The sequence below is a fragment of the Cavia porcellus genome, unplaced genomic scaffold, assembly GCF_034190915.1.
Source record: "Cavia porcellus strain 051 isolate PalLab524CR breed Dunkin Hartley unplaced genomic scaffold, mCavPor4.1 scaffold_16, whole genome shotgun sequence".
Taxonomy (NCBI): domain Eukaryota; kingdom Metazoa; phylum Chordata; class Mammalia; order Rodentia; family Caviidae; genus Cavia; species Cavia porcellus.
Genome location: NW_026947499.1, coordinates 23509481 through 23523040, shown reverse-complemented (window position 1 = coordinate 23523040; position 13560 = coordinate 23509481). Strand labels below are relative to the sequence as shown.

General features: G+C 46.2%; 1 protein-coding gene across 8 annotated transcripts in view; it reads left to right on the top strand.

The window, feature by feature from the left end:
• Positions 1-13560, top strand: part of Osbp2 (oxysterol binding protein 2) — a 201082-nt gene that overhangs the window by 123967 nt on the left and 63555 nt on the right. The window contains exon 1 of one of the 8 annotated variants that reach the window (XM_063225934.1): positions 3009-3188. The exons of the other annotated variants lie outside the window; for them this stretch is intronic. Within the exon in view, the coding sequence (XP_063082004.1) occupies positions 3110-3188 (79 nt within the window). The 5' untranslated portion in view covers positions 3009-3109. Of the gene's footprint in view, positions 1-3008; positions 3189-13560 lie in introns of those variants that run through there. 8 annotated transcript variants of the gene reach the window in all.

Genomic DNA, 13560 nt, shown 5'->3' with positions numbered 1-13560 from the left:
AAATCCAGCATCACACATGGTAGATGCTGCCACCTCTGAAAATCTCCTCCTATAACCACATGAAGCTTTGGGGGGGGACATCTAGACACAAGCCATAACAATGTGTTACTATGACAAAATACCTGAGGAAATCAATTTAAAGCAGGAAAGATGTATTTTGGCTCATGGTTTCAATCCATGGTCCTTTGGTCTCATCACTTTGGGCCTAAAACAAGGCCAAACATTATGGTGGACAGTGTGTGATACAGCAGAGCTGCCCATCTCATGCATGGCAGCCAGGAAGCAGAGAAAGACAGCCAGGGCCATGGGACAAAATATACCCTTCAAAGCCATTCCTCAACTAATCTACTTCTTCCAACTGAGACCCTCTCCTGGAGTTTTTACCACCTGCCCATAGCACTATCACTTGGAACCAAGCTTTTAACATATGGGCTTTGAGAGACCCTTGTAAGATCCATATCAAAACAGTAAACTATGTAATTTTCCTTCATATTTTTTCTTTACTATTCTGCTTACTTTCCTAGATTTGTTTTGTTCCCTGGCTTCTCTGGTCCACAGCTGTAAGTCAGGGTGGCTCTAGGTGAGGGTTGATAGCCAATGAAGACAAGAGAGAGGGTCAGTGATAACAGAGGTCACTATCTGTGAAGACAAGCATGCACATGTTTTGAGATTCCTGCCCCTTCCTTTCCTCAACTCCCAGGATGGAGGGCACAGCTCTTTGGACTCTCCTAGATTTTGTGATAATGTCTGCTTAAATATCCTGAGTGTGATTTATTTTTTATGATTTGTACATACAGATCCTAAAATGTTGCCTGTAATCCAAGCATTGGTGGGAGGTGTATGCCTGTAGTCCCAGCCACTTTGAGAGGCTAAGAAAGCATAATCCCTTGAGTCCAGGAGTTCAAGGTCAGCTTAGGCAACATTGTGAGACCTCCATCTCAAAAGAGAAAAGAAAGATGGGGAGATTGCCTATATTCTTCTGAATATTTTTCCAAGCACTTACAAGACTACCTCAGTCACCTCCCCCCTGTATTTTTCTCATTAAACCTCTGGTTGCTCAGGAACTCCACAGAGCAGGGTTCAGAGTGTGGCCTCTCAGAACAGGTGGATTACCTGGGAGAGACTCTTAGTAAGGCTTTGTGTCCTCATCTTTAAAAGTTGGTCCAGAAAGACCCTGACTTATGAACATTTGAGTTGTAAACTTTCATAGGGATGAATGTACCTTGCATATGGTTCTTTTATGCTTTACATTACATATTTGTGTCAAAGGTATACCAGACTCACTTTGCCAGACTTATTAATGAATCTGACTAATAAACATTATCTCAGAACAGAATGCTTTTGTAAGTTAGGGACTTCCTGTATTGGTAGAAACTACCAAACAAGCTTCTTAGTGAGAACTGGGAAAGTGCAGGTAAAGCACGCAGCCTAGTTCTTGGTTTGGTTAGCATTCCATCTCTGGAAAACTTTCCACTTTAGTTTGTAGCTAGAAAATCAAGGCCCAGAGTAGTTAAATGCTTTCCATCCCCTGCGCCAATGATTCTTGCACAATTGCTAAGGATTAATTCTCTAAGTTGAAGAAGTAGTTGCTTCAAAGGCCTTAGGGAATTATTGACCCAGCATCACCCTCCCTGATACTATTAGATGTTAGAAACAGGAGATTTGTTGTGATTTTGAAATTTAAATTGGTAAAAGTGGATTTTGTTTCAATTAATTATGTTAGATGAATCCCACTGGCTGTGTTCCTGTGAGGTGGTGGGATTGGTTAGGGCGTGACTAGAAACAATGGCCAAGGCCAGTCCTGGGGGTCAGAGCCCATAGTCCGGTAAGAAAGCCCAGACATCCCCAGAACAAAGTGGTGGGAGTACAGCCAACGAGTGGATTTGCCCAGGGCTTGGACTGCCTGTCTGCAACCCTGTGTTGAAGCCAGAATACCAGTGTGGCAGGAAAGAGGTAGAGAACAGAGGAATTGGAGGGATGAGATCATAATGCATGGACAGTCTGCTTGTGGGGAGTTGGAGCCTACTAAGGGGGAGAGTGGTAGAATTCAACACACACTGAACACAATGGCTAGGGCTGCTGTACTAGACTGGATTGAAGGGGACCAGAGCAGAAGCAGGGATTTGCTGAGAGTCTTCCTAAGGGGCCATAGGGGTTGGGAGGCAGGAGTGGGAGTGCTAAGTGACAGTGGGATCCTGGTTATACTCTACAGCTACAGCCTCAGGATGTGCTGGCTGAGTGCATGTGGGTCTAAGAGACAGAGGAATCCAGGGTGACTCCAAGATTCTGGCAGCTGGGAAGATGGCACTATTATTAGCTGAGGTGGAGGTGGGGAGGACTAAGGGAAGTGTTCCAGAATAGGTTCTGGGGGACACATCCCAGATTTGGACGGTTGGGTCTTGATGCCCCTCATACATTCCATGGAGAAGTCCTGCAGACAACTGGGCAGGGGACGGACATGTGTTCACTGAGATCTGGGCAGAGACACAGTTTCTAGATGGCTGCAGAGCCTGGCAGCGGCTCCTAGGGAACCCAGTTCCCAGGTGGCTGCAGGTGGCCCAACACAGGTGCCTCAGCCCGCTTTGCAGCGGGGTTCGAAGGTGAGCAGGTCCCAGAGGTGACTTCAGTTTCCTGGAATCGCCATCAAGCCCCGGGGCATCCCCATTTCCCACATGTCCCTTGCTGTCAAGGACATCTTTTCCTTTGAAATAAAGCAACGCTGAGCCTCCCGCTGCAGGGGGCGGCACCTTCATTCAGATTTTTGAGTTCACACGTAACGGTAAAATGTGAAATTCACCCCACATCCAGTGTCCCGAGTGCCCGCGGGGTTACGCGGGGGAGCAGGCTGCGTTCCCCGGGGAGGAAGCGGGGGTGGCGGCGCTGCAGCTCTGGTCCGTCTCGGCTCCTGCGGCGAGGACAGGGTTAACGGGCTCCTGTACCGGGCGGCGGGCGCGGGCGGCAGTGGTGCATTGTGGTAACGCAGCGCCGGGACCCGCGAGTGCCTGCCGCCTCCGCCGGGAGGCCCGCCGAGCTGTGCACGCGTCCGTGTAAGCCCCGGGGTCTGGCACCATGTAGCGCCCGACCGCTTGGAGGCCGCCTGGCTCGGGGGATGAAGGGACGCAGCTGCTGGGAGACGGCCTCGGTGCGCTCCTTCTGCAGCTCCAGCTGCCTGAATAAATTTAAGAAGGGTTAGTGCTGCTCGGCCGCCTCCTGGAGGGAGGCCCAGCTCCCCGCTCACGCACACCTGGCACCAGGCTTTGCTGCATGATCAGTCCACGCGAGCCTCTGATGTCACTCCCTCGCGGTGTGGGTAGCGCGGGAACCTCGGGGAACCCCTGTCCCCGTACCCTGCTGGCGTGCGCTCTGCACTAGCGTTACCGCCGCGCATTTTGCAAAAGGGGCTGCAGCTAGAGACGTGGCTGTCCGATTAACCTCTGCAAAAAGGAAAAGAAATACAATCTAGATCTTTCTGGAAAGAATGGGGAAGCGGCGGTAGTGTTGAGCACAACCACTTTCCTTTTTCTTTCATAGTCTTTGGGGAGAGGGTTCCATATCCCCCAGGCCCGCATGCTTTGCGGCGGTGGCGGGAGGAGTGCGCAGAATTGTAGCTTTGACTCATAAGGGGCTCGTCCTGGAGCCACCGGTGGCTGTTGGCTTTGCTGACTGCACGACCCCTCTGAATTGTTTGGGTTTGAGCAAAGGCCAGCCTTGAGACGCTCACCTCCAACCCACGGTGATCCTGAGTGACTGTCCTGAGCGTTCACAGGCAAGTCCTGGCACCCTTCCTTAGCACTGCAGGGAATCAGCTGTCTTAAGTTGAAGCCTTGCAAACTCACCACTCTTGCCTGCCATTCCTGATATTTGGAGATTTTGCCGTGAGTGAAATTTGTTGTGTTTATCTTGATGAGTGTTTCTGTTATACTTTGAATCTCTAGGGAAAATTAGATTCTTTAACCCTATCAACCTAAAAAAAAAAAAAATACAGGGACCGTTAATTTCACTGAACCTGTATTTAGTAGAAATAGCTCCTTTTTAGAAATTAACTCTTTCTGATCTCTCTGATGCCAGATTATTAACTTTGCTGTGCTTGCTGACCGGCCATACTGACTGGCCACAGCTTAAAAAGGACCTGTCAATTCAGCACGCTCTGAAACTGCAGACTCCAAGCTTCAGCCCAAGAATCATGTTTAACTATACATATTCTAAACATATTCGTGTTTAACTATACATAGTCTCCTCAAAATAGGTGCAGAGTATTGGTGTATTTACAATTGTAAACATTAGAAATTTATTTCATTGGGAGCTGATGTTATGACCTATTTTAAGAATTCGTAACATCCTTTAAAGTGAATATTGTCCAAAGTATATTTTCTGGTTTGAGATCATTGGTCTTTATTTCTAGTTTTTAAAAAATTAGATATAGTGTCATTTTCAAAGTAGTTATGTTCTTCATACAAAGTTTAAATGATTTTGCTATCAGTTTAGATGAATTTAATTCAAAGGATGAAATTTGGAGTCTGAAAATAAAGAAAGAAAATATGTATGGGTTAGATCTTAAATTGTTTTCTTCATCAGCCCTTAGAATGATTTTCTTTGTTGCTATTATCTGTAATAATTGCTTCTTATTGGAGATTGAACCTAATGGCCCCTGGCTTTTGGTTGATTATGATAAGAATCTGGAAAACCAAGTATGACCTGAGCAGCTGTGTCTGGGAGCAGTGACAGGATAATCTTTTCAAGTGCCAGACCCTGCAAGACCAGCCTTCCATCTCACCCCTCCTGACTGTGGCACACTTTACGTGGGTCTGAGGGTAAGGAGGCTCAGGTGGTTGTCTGATGTGGGCCTGATGCTTAGAACAGGACTTAGACCAAAGCTTGTTGCTGCAGAGGGAGGAGGTCAGGGGCCAGTGTCTTGGTCAAGAGAAGCCAGGACTCAGCCTCAGTGTTGGAGGCTATAGAGACAAATAAGACTGGGTCCCTCAGACACCCTGTGAGTGTGAGTCTAGGAAGGCCAGAACAGTTTTCAAAATAAGCCGAAAATAAATCTCCCAGATTTTAAATGTTGATTTTGTGGGCTAAAGGGAAAGGAAGGAAGAAGGCTGAGCCCCAAGCTCCAAAAGGCCTCGTTAATCAGCATCACTGAAAGGCAGGAGCTTCCTGGCCTCCCAGCCGCTCATCCCCAGCACATCAGGAAGAGACTGATCTCTCTCAGATAACACTGAAGGATACTGATGTGAAGGGTCAGTCTGACGTATTCGCAGTTCAGAGTGGGCTCCGGTAAAATTGTGTCACATGCCTAAACCCCACTTCTGTGCAGATTAAAAAGGTTACTGACTTGCTACCTCCTCCATGGGGCCAGGAACTGAGGTCCTGGCAGTGACTGTTTCAGTTACAGGACTGTTCCTGGCTTGTGGAGGCTCATTGCATGGACTGTTACTCTGCAGGCCCCATAGTGTCCCATGGACTGAGTTTATCCAAAACTCAGCAAATGTGCCAGCACATGTGCCTCTGGATGAGCACCTTCCCTTCTGTGAGCGCTCCCCCCCCCCACCCCGTACAATAAAGGAAGGAGAATAATGGCTTGAAAGGGGCTTTAGGAAACAGGCACACCCTGCTCTTAGACCTGTACACATGAGAAAGAGCTCCAGGGAGTCTGTGGACAGGACACTGCTCCTTGGCACATTTGAATGGCAGCCCTACCATTTGCCTGTCTTTTAGTGGGCTTCTTAGCCTTTTTTGGTCCTTGGTTTCCTCATATAAAAGACATAAGTATTAGACTTACCTGTTGGCAAGGTTGCTAGGAGACTGAAATGAGATAATATGTATTTATATGTGACCTAATGATATGTAATTTGTGTTTCTATCTAGGCTTCTTACAGAGCCTCATAAGCCACAAAGGGAAAAGCCAGTTTGAGGGTCTGTGGGAGACCAGAGGAAGATTAAGACCTAATTGACCACCTCTGTGAGCACAGAGGAGAAATGTATCACATGGTGATGGGGACATGTTGCAGGTTCTAGGGAAAGCGAATATAACTGAAATTAAGTTGTTTACTTGAGCATATATTAATGGATAAATGAGGCAGATGAATCTTGTGTTACTTTAATTGCTTGGGATATTAATCTAATTCTGTGTCTCTTTGTCATTCATCCTCGTTCACCTCATCAGGCGAACAAAGTAACAGGACTAGTTCTCTGCAAGTGGTACCTGGAGCAGTGAACTTGAGTGGGAGAGCTCAGAGGAGTGGGGAGGTTACCTACAGTGGTGGATGGAGGAAAGAGAGCTGGTGCAGTCTCTGACGGGATCTGTTCTCTGGGCCATTCAGCCCTTCTCATTGTTACCCACTCAGGCCTGCTTTGCTCACTATATGGTATGCCCACTGCTGAGCGCATGAGTTTTGCAAAAGGGAAAGTGTGTTCACAAAGTAGCCATGTGTAAAGAAGGAAGAACAAGTCTCACACCTGATTCTCCAAGGGTAACACTTGGGGATATTCATGAGCTGAAATGTAGGGAAAAGTGATTAGAGATTAACTAAGAGCAAGTGTGAAGTCTAGAGGGTTTGTTCCAGAACAAGAAGCAGGTGACATGTGTTAAGTCTAGAGGGTTTCAGTGGCTTACTCTTTTGCATTTGTGTTGTATGTGTGTGCATGTAGGTTTGTGTTAGAGTAGTGCATCTTTTCTGGTTGGAATGTAAATTTCTGAAAGCAGAACACAGGAGCCTTGGTGTGGTGGACTCAGCTGTGGCAAGGCGAGGTGGTCTTAGGCAGACCCTGCCAGGTACTGCTGAGGTGGTCACTTTCCCATTTGCTTGCCCATCCCCAGCCTCTGTCTTTCAACTCTAATTTTGTGCAGTGTTGAGAGCTGAGCTGAGTTTGTCAACTCTCTGGGTGATGTAAAACAAAAATAGGAAGCAATCAGAGCAAGGGCAGCTGATGTAGACCATCAATTACAGGTGTATTCAAAAAGGCTCCTAGAAACTCTGGCAAGTGTACTGCAGCCTGCATTTGGCTGTGATAGGAGTGCCAGGTATGCATGTGTGTCTTCTGAGGACCTGTGATTTTAATGAAGAGTGCGTGTGTGTGTCTTTGAGGGCTGGGACAAAAACAATTCTCAGAGAAGATGCCTCACAGGATATCAGCTGAGCACTGATGTAGGACATAAGGTCTTTCAAAAAATCACAAGCAGGGTCCTTTTAGGGGTAGTTTGTCAAAGTGTTTGCTCTTGTGTTCTCTACATATGGCATCGGAGGAAGAGCTAAGGCCTAAAGCAAGGGACTGACTCTGCTCTAATCACCTTGCGATGTCTATGTAGAAGGCCTTTCAGTGTCCTGGGGTTCACATTTGCCACCTCACCCAACCTGGTGCCACAGACACCCACCACCCCCTGGTTTAGCTTCACTCTGCTTACTTGGCCAGATGTTCTTAGCCCTCACACATATTTTAACCAGATTCAACTTTGCAGGCCCAGGGCCCCTGTCTCCTGAAGCTGTCTCCCCAAGGCTGAATGTGACAGCACCCCCACACACACGACCTCACAAGGGTCCTCCTGCAGTGGACCCAAATGGTTTCATTGTTTGAAAGCAAGCCTTGTACTAGTCTCATGCATGCATCACATGGCTGAGCCTCTGATTGTTTTTAGCAATGAGGGGACAAGAATTCCATTTGACAGATCAACATATGACTGAGACAGTAATATGAAAGCCCTGGCCCTGTCTTGGCACATGGTAGCAGCTCATGATGATGATTTTTCTCAGTCCCTCCTACTGTAGAGAGACATGTCATTTCACAAGCAGAAATGTTGGGGTGCAATGTTTTCCTAATATCTTTTGCACGGTTTTAAGAAATCAGCTTGCCAAGATGACGGAGACCACATGCTGGTTCAGTTGCAGACTTGCAGCCTGAGGAGTCCCAGGGGTGATGTGGGGAGGCCACCATAGCTCCCCAACCTGGGAAAGGAGGCTTCTACAGGGCTTGAAATAAGGTGTGTGTTGTGGGGTGGGAGTGAGACCCTTGAGGTGGGTGAGGGTGCCAAATGCCTGGCAGTAAGATGATTATTGGCCATATCATTGTATATATGAGGAAACTGAAGTTCAGGGTAGAGAGCTGGCGTTCCTAAGGTTACACAGGCCAAAAGTAGGATCAGCACCTACACACACAGTACTTACCACAGGTTGGAGTCAAGGGCAGAAGAAGGCCAGCAGGAAGGGCTGTAGACTCTTAAAGGCCCTGGCCCGGGGGGAGGTTGCAGTGGATGGGGCTGGAAACTCACTTTCTGGAACAGAACCTCAGAAACTGGGGAATGTAGACTGTGATGACATGGGGGAGGGAGATGCTTTGCTGTTTGACAGAATCTAGATGCCAGAGGAATATTTCAAAGCTAATGTTTTTGTGGCAGAGTAAAGAGCAGTAAGTAATGAGAGAAAAGAGAAACTTGTCCTTGCTCTTTGGCAGAAAATCTGGCTAGTGGTGTCCTTCAGTCATTCTGTCCCAGAACTGTGTGGGGTATGCAGGCAGGTGACTCAAAGTCCAACTCAGGGCTCAGGGTTCCAGGGCCCAGCTTGTCTCATTCCTAGCCAGTGTTCTTCTGTCCTCTATGCTGGTACCTCCAGTGGGAAGCAACAGAGACCCATGCATGATCCTGGTGGCCACACTCAGAGCCTAGGAGATATGTATGCCTATGAGTGTCACTGGGTCAGGGAAGAGTGATGACAAGTAGGGACATGGAAAGTGCTCATCAGGAGAAAGGGAGGAAGGATAGGTGGGTCTTGCAGGCTCCACCAGCCCTGGACAAGGGACAGGAAGCTACCTCACTTCTGCTCAGGGGCTTCATGTCTGTGGCAACTCTGAGCCCTGGGTGGCAAAGGCCTCACTGCATGGGATTGTGAGGATTGGAGAGGGACAGAAGTCATGATCTAAAGTGCAACAAGGAAGGAGAGCCAGCCACCATCCATGTGTTCTTGTGACTGCCTCCTGCAGCTGCAGTGGCCTCTATGAAGAAGGGACTGGTAGGATCAGGTAACGAAGCTGTGACAGGCATCTTAATGCCCTGATCTTGCAGCCAAGGCTCTGTTGCCATCAGTGGCATCAGGAGGCTCCCTAGGGAACTGGTTCATTTATCTTCACAGATTGGTGCAGGGCCACTTTGGACCCACTTAGAAGTTTGACAGATTCCTCAAGACTTTTCTTTACATCAATCCTAAAATTGTTGTAATATACAGATCTGTCAGAACAGCTCTTTTTGCTTCTATATGCTGGATGTGTGTGATAACAAAAATTTACAGTGTTGTGATTGGCACCCCCTAAGGTCTTGCAGTATACACCCTATTCAGCCATATGCAACAACATCCATGTTAATATAAGCACTGAGGGGGCTGGGATTTAGCTCAGTGGCATAAGCACCTGCCTTGCAAGCAGGCAGTCATGAGTTCGATCCCCGGTACCGATAAAAAGACAAAAAAAAAAAAAAAAAAAAAAAATATATATATATATATATATATATATATATATATATATATATATATAAACAAACACTGAGGAACTATGCTTGGCCCTGAGTGTAAAACAGTTGCCAAGAAGCCAAAACAAGGGACCCCACTGGGGACCCAGCACAGGCCCAAATTGGAGCAGGGCCCAGGGAGCCCTGGCAGGCTGAGTGGGGAGACTTCAGAGAGGCCAGTGTCCTGGGGAGAGGGGCTTCTGAGTCACATGGAGAAAGGGGCAGCACAGGATTAAGCTCAAACCCAGGGACCTGACCTGTTGGAATGAAAGATCTGCTTGATGGACATCTTCCCCTGTCCTCATCAATGATCATCCTACAGAGCAGAGCAACACCCACTGCAGATATGATTCATACCCTGATGCCTGGTTTTCCTGTAAAAGCACCAGTCAGCTCAGACTAACAGCAGCACTGGATCAAATTGATGCGCAATATGAATAAAGATGAAGTTATGGGCTTCAGGCTGCCAAAGATAAATTTCCTTTTATGTTCTATTTCCCTCTGACGTGTGTTGGGTAATGAATTGACGTGTATCTTCAGAAATAGTAACTAATTACACTGGGGATAGTTTGAGGCAAAAGGAGGCCACAGACTTTTGGATTAGAACCCCACCCAGAGAGTGTCCTTGGGCTGCCCTCTGCACCTGCCTGGTATGCCCAGCATCCTTGTGGCATAGGTAGAGTTTGGCTAGTTCCTTAGAAGCATGAACTGACGGCCAGTTAGGCCACTAGTACATTTCTCTGCTGGGATAAATTCATATAGGAAGCAGCACAGTTTGTGTGGAATGGGGCCCTTGGAGCATGAGCCTCAGCTCCTTAACAACTTGGCGACTGCTTCTCTGCCTGGAAGTCCTTGAGCCCACTCTTCCTTGCCCTCCCAACACATGCTTTGTTCTTGGCTGTAATCTAGACACAAGCCATAACAGCATTCTTTTTTTTTTTTTTTTTTTTTTTTGTCTTTTTCCTTTTTACCGGTACCAGGGATCAAACTCACGACTGCCTGCTTACAAGGCAGGCGCTTATGTCGCTGAGCTAAATCCCCAGCTCCAAGCATTCATTATTTTTAAGGGATATTTACTGTTGCAGTAACTGCGGATGTTCAGGGACAAGGTGTTACTCAGGCACAGTAGCACATCCTTGTAATCCCAGCATTTTTGGAGGCTGAGGTGGAAGGATCCAAGTTTGAGTCCTGCCTGAGTCCTGCCTCAATTTAGCAAGACACAGTCTCAAAAAGTAAGAGATCTGGGGGTATCTGATGACAAAGTCCCTAAGTTTATTCCCTATGCACCCCTCAAAAAAGAAAAATATAGAAGATGCTTCCACTACTCCATTAGCCTCATGTCACTGTTGTTATGTCCTTGTTTTGGGTCAATATTTTTCCTTTATGTGAATATCATTTTATATTAGTGAGATTTAAAAAAACAATTTTCCTGGGCTGTCGTGAGCACTTTCCTCATGTGATATCAGGCTTAATACTTACCTGTGGAATGACTATGGAGTGCTTTTCCCTTTGATTAACATTTAAGTTCTTCCTGGATTGTCACTACAGCCAAACAGCTGCCTAAGCAGCTTTTGGCATGTAAAATTTTTCATTTGTGTTCCTTTCTGAGACAAAAGAGTGTGATCTCTGAGTCAAAGGGTGTGAATGCTTTCCTCTGGTATGCAGTGTCTTAGGCAGTGTCCTCCACAAGAGCTGTCAGGTTCATGATGTTCCGCTGGGGGTGTAAAACAGCTTGGTTAAGCCTCCTTCCATGTGATTACAGGGGTTCTGAGAGAATATTCTTTGGTCAGGCATAAAACTGTGCCTAGTATTGCTTCTGCTGCTCTGATCGCACCCTGAAGGTCAGTACCACAAGGGAATCCCTTGACCTATGTTGGCCAGCACCCTATTAGGTGTCCTCAGCCCTGTGACATATCTGTGCCTGCTTCAACCTCACCCTGTCCCCTCCCAGCTCTTAGTGGTGTCAGTCTGCTCTTCTGCTCATCCTTGCCTGCGTTTGCCTAGCATAACATAACCAGGACAAATCTTATTGCTTGAGGCACTCTATGCACATTTTCCAGTGGGAGCTTTCACCTGTGTTCTGCCCACATCTCTTCGACTCCTCTCCACCCCAATCTGTCTTTGTCCCTTTCTTCCCAGCTAGGGTTGGGAAGAACTTACTGCTTGTATTGTGAGGAGCTGGGAGTTAATCCAAAGGGCGGCAGAACAGCCAGCTGTTTGGACTTCCACTTAATCAGAAATGCTAAGCCTTCCCCCTGATTACAGTTGCCACGTTTCTCCATGGGAGGCAGTAACATCATAGGAGCCCCTGGAACATGACCAATGGGTGGGTTTCTGTAGAAGGAAGGGGCACTGGGCAGTGGATTCTGTAGGGGTCCTGGAACTCATTATTATAGTTGGCTGCAGCAGCAGAACCTGCATTTCCAGAGTCCTCTTTGAATTGCATAGAGTTTGGAACTTTCTTACATAGACTAGGGGCTGGGGCTGGGGGTTTAGCCCAGTGGCACAAGCACCTGCCTCGCAAGTCAAGGTCATTGAATTATGGCTTGATTTAGCTATTACCCTCATGAGAAATGCAGCCTCGCAGTCATGTTTTTTCCTCCACATTTTTCAGAGTTTGAATCAGGAAAGTGTTATGCAAATTCTCACACTGAGTTGGGAAGAGATCTGTTACCCACATGAAAGAAAATCATGTAGCCAGAAATTCCCAGTCTGCCAATCAGATAGGATCTTAGAGATGATTTACTTGTCAACCTCTATGGAACAGACAAGGAAACTAAGGCCTGGAAACACACAGTTGTACAGTTGGGAATGCACAAAGCCACCCCACTGCTGCTGGAGATAGAGATTAGAGGACATAATCCTGAATTATTGCCATTTGGCTAAGATAACTCTTGACATTTTCCCGCTGATTACCAGGATAATTCATGCTCATTGTAGAAAATTCAGTTGCAAAAAAGGCCTTTAAAAACATGGAAAATATCTGTAATTCTTGCATAGAGATAACCTCAGATAATACAGACTTGTATGCATTAAGAACCTGTGCCACACAGTACACGTGATCGATCTTTGCTAATCCCTTGGTCTCTGTTACCTTGAGCCCCGGCTGGTTTTGAGACTCCCTTTCCCTACATTTTGCAGCTGTGGAAACAGTTTGCCTGGTCAGACAGCCATAGAAAATGGACTCAAATTCCACTGCTAGTCATATATACACCATATACACACAGCTGCATTTAATGACATTTTAAACCATGTTGAGAATTTAAAATGAGCGTGTCTGTCTACAGCCATACCATCTGAATACACCTGATCTCATCTGAATGGGCATCTCTTTGCTTTCTTTTTTTAAAATTAATTTTATTGGTACACTTTTGATGTACATAGGGATTATAGTCATCATAGGGAATTTGCACCTGAACGCGTATGTTGATTCAGTTTTCCCATTCCTCTCCTCTCCTTTCAACTCTTCTTCCCCTCCTTATCTACAAAAGTTTTGTTTCCATTTTTCTTTTCCCTTCCCCGTCTCCCTCCCCCCTCCTTGTTTCCCTTCTTGTTTGCACATTTTCTTCCTATTGCCCAATGGAGTAAAACAATTTTTTTAATTTATGTTAGTCTCCTGCAGTGTCATGTAGGACTTCTTTATCATGTGCTAGTTTTCCTGTGTGTAGCCTGCATCACATGGATATGATTATGGTAGTCAGGAAGTATATTTTCTGTAGCAGGGCAGTCTTCCCCTGTCCTCTTAATTCCTAAATACTTTATTATGGAAAATGTGAAACATTGAAAAAAATTGGAAGAATTGTGTAATTAACACCTATTTAACAATTACCTATATTCTACCATTAATATTTTATTTGCTCTATCATCTATTTATTCTATCTATCCCTCTCTATCAGTCCATCTTTTATTTTATTAATTTTTCATACTGGGATCAAACACAGAACCTCATTCATGCTGAGACACTCTACCACTACACTATTTTTCCAGTCCCATTATATTTTTTAAAAGGAGTTTTTTGTTTGTTTGTTTGGTTGGTTGGTTGGTTGGGTTTGTTGGTACTGGGAATT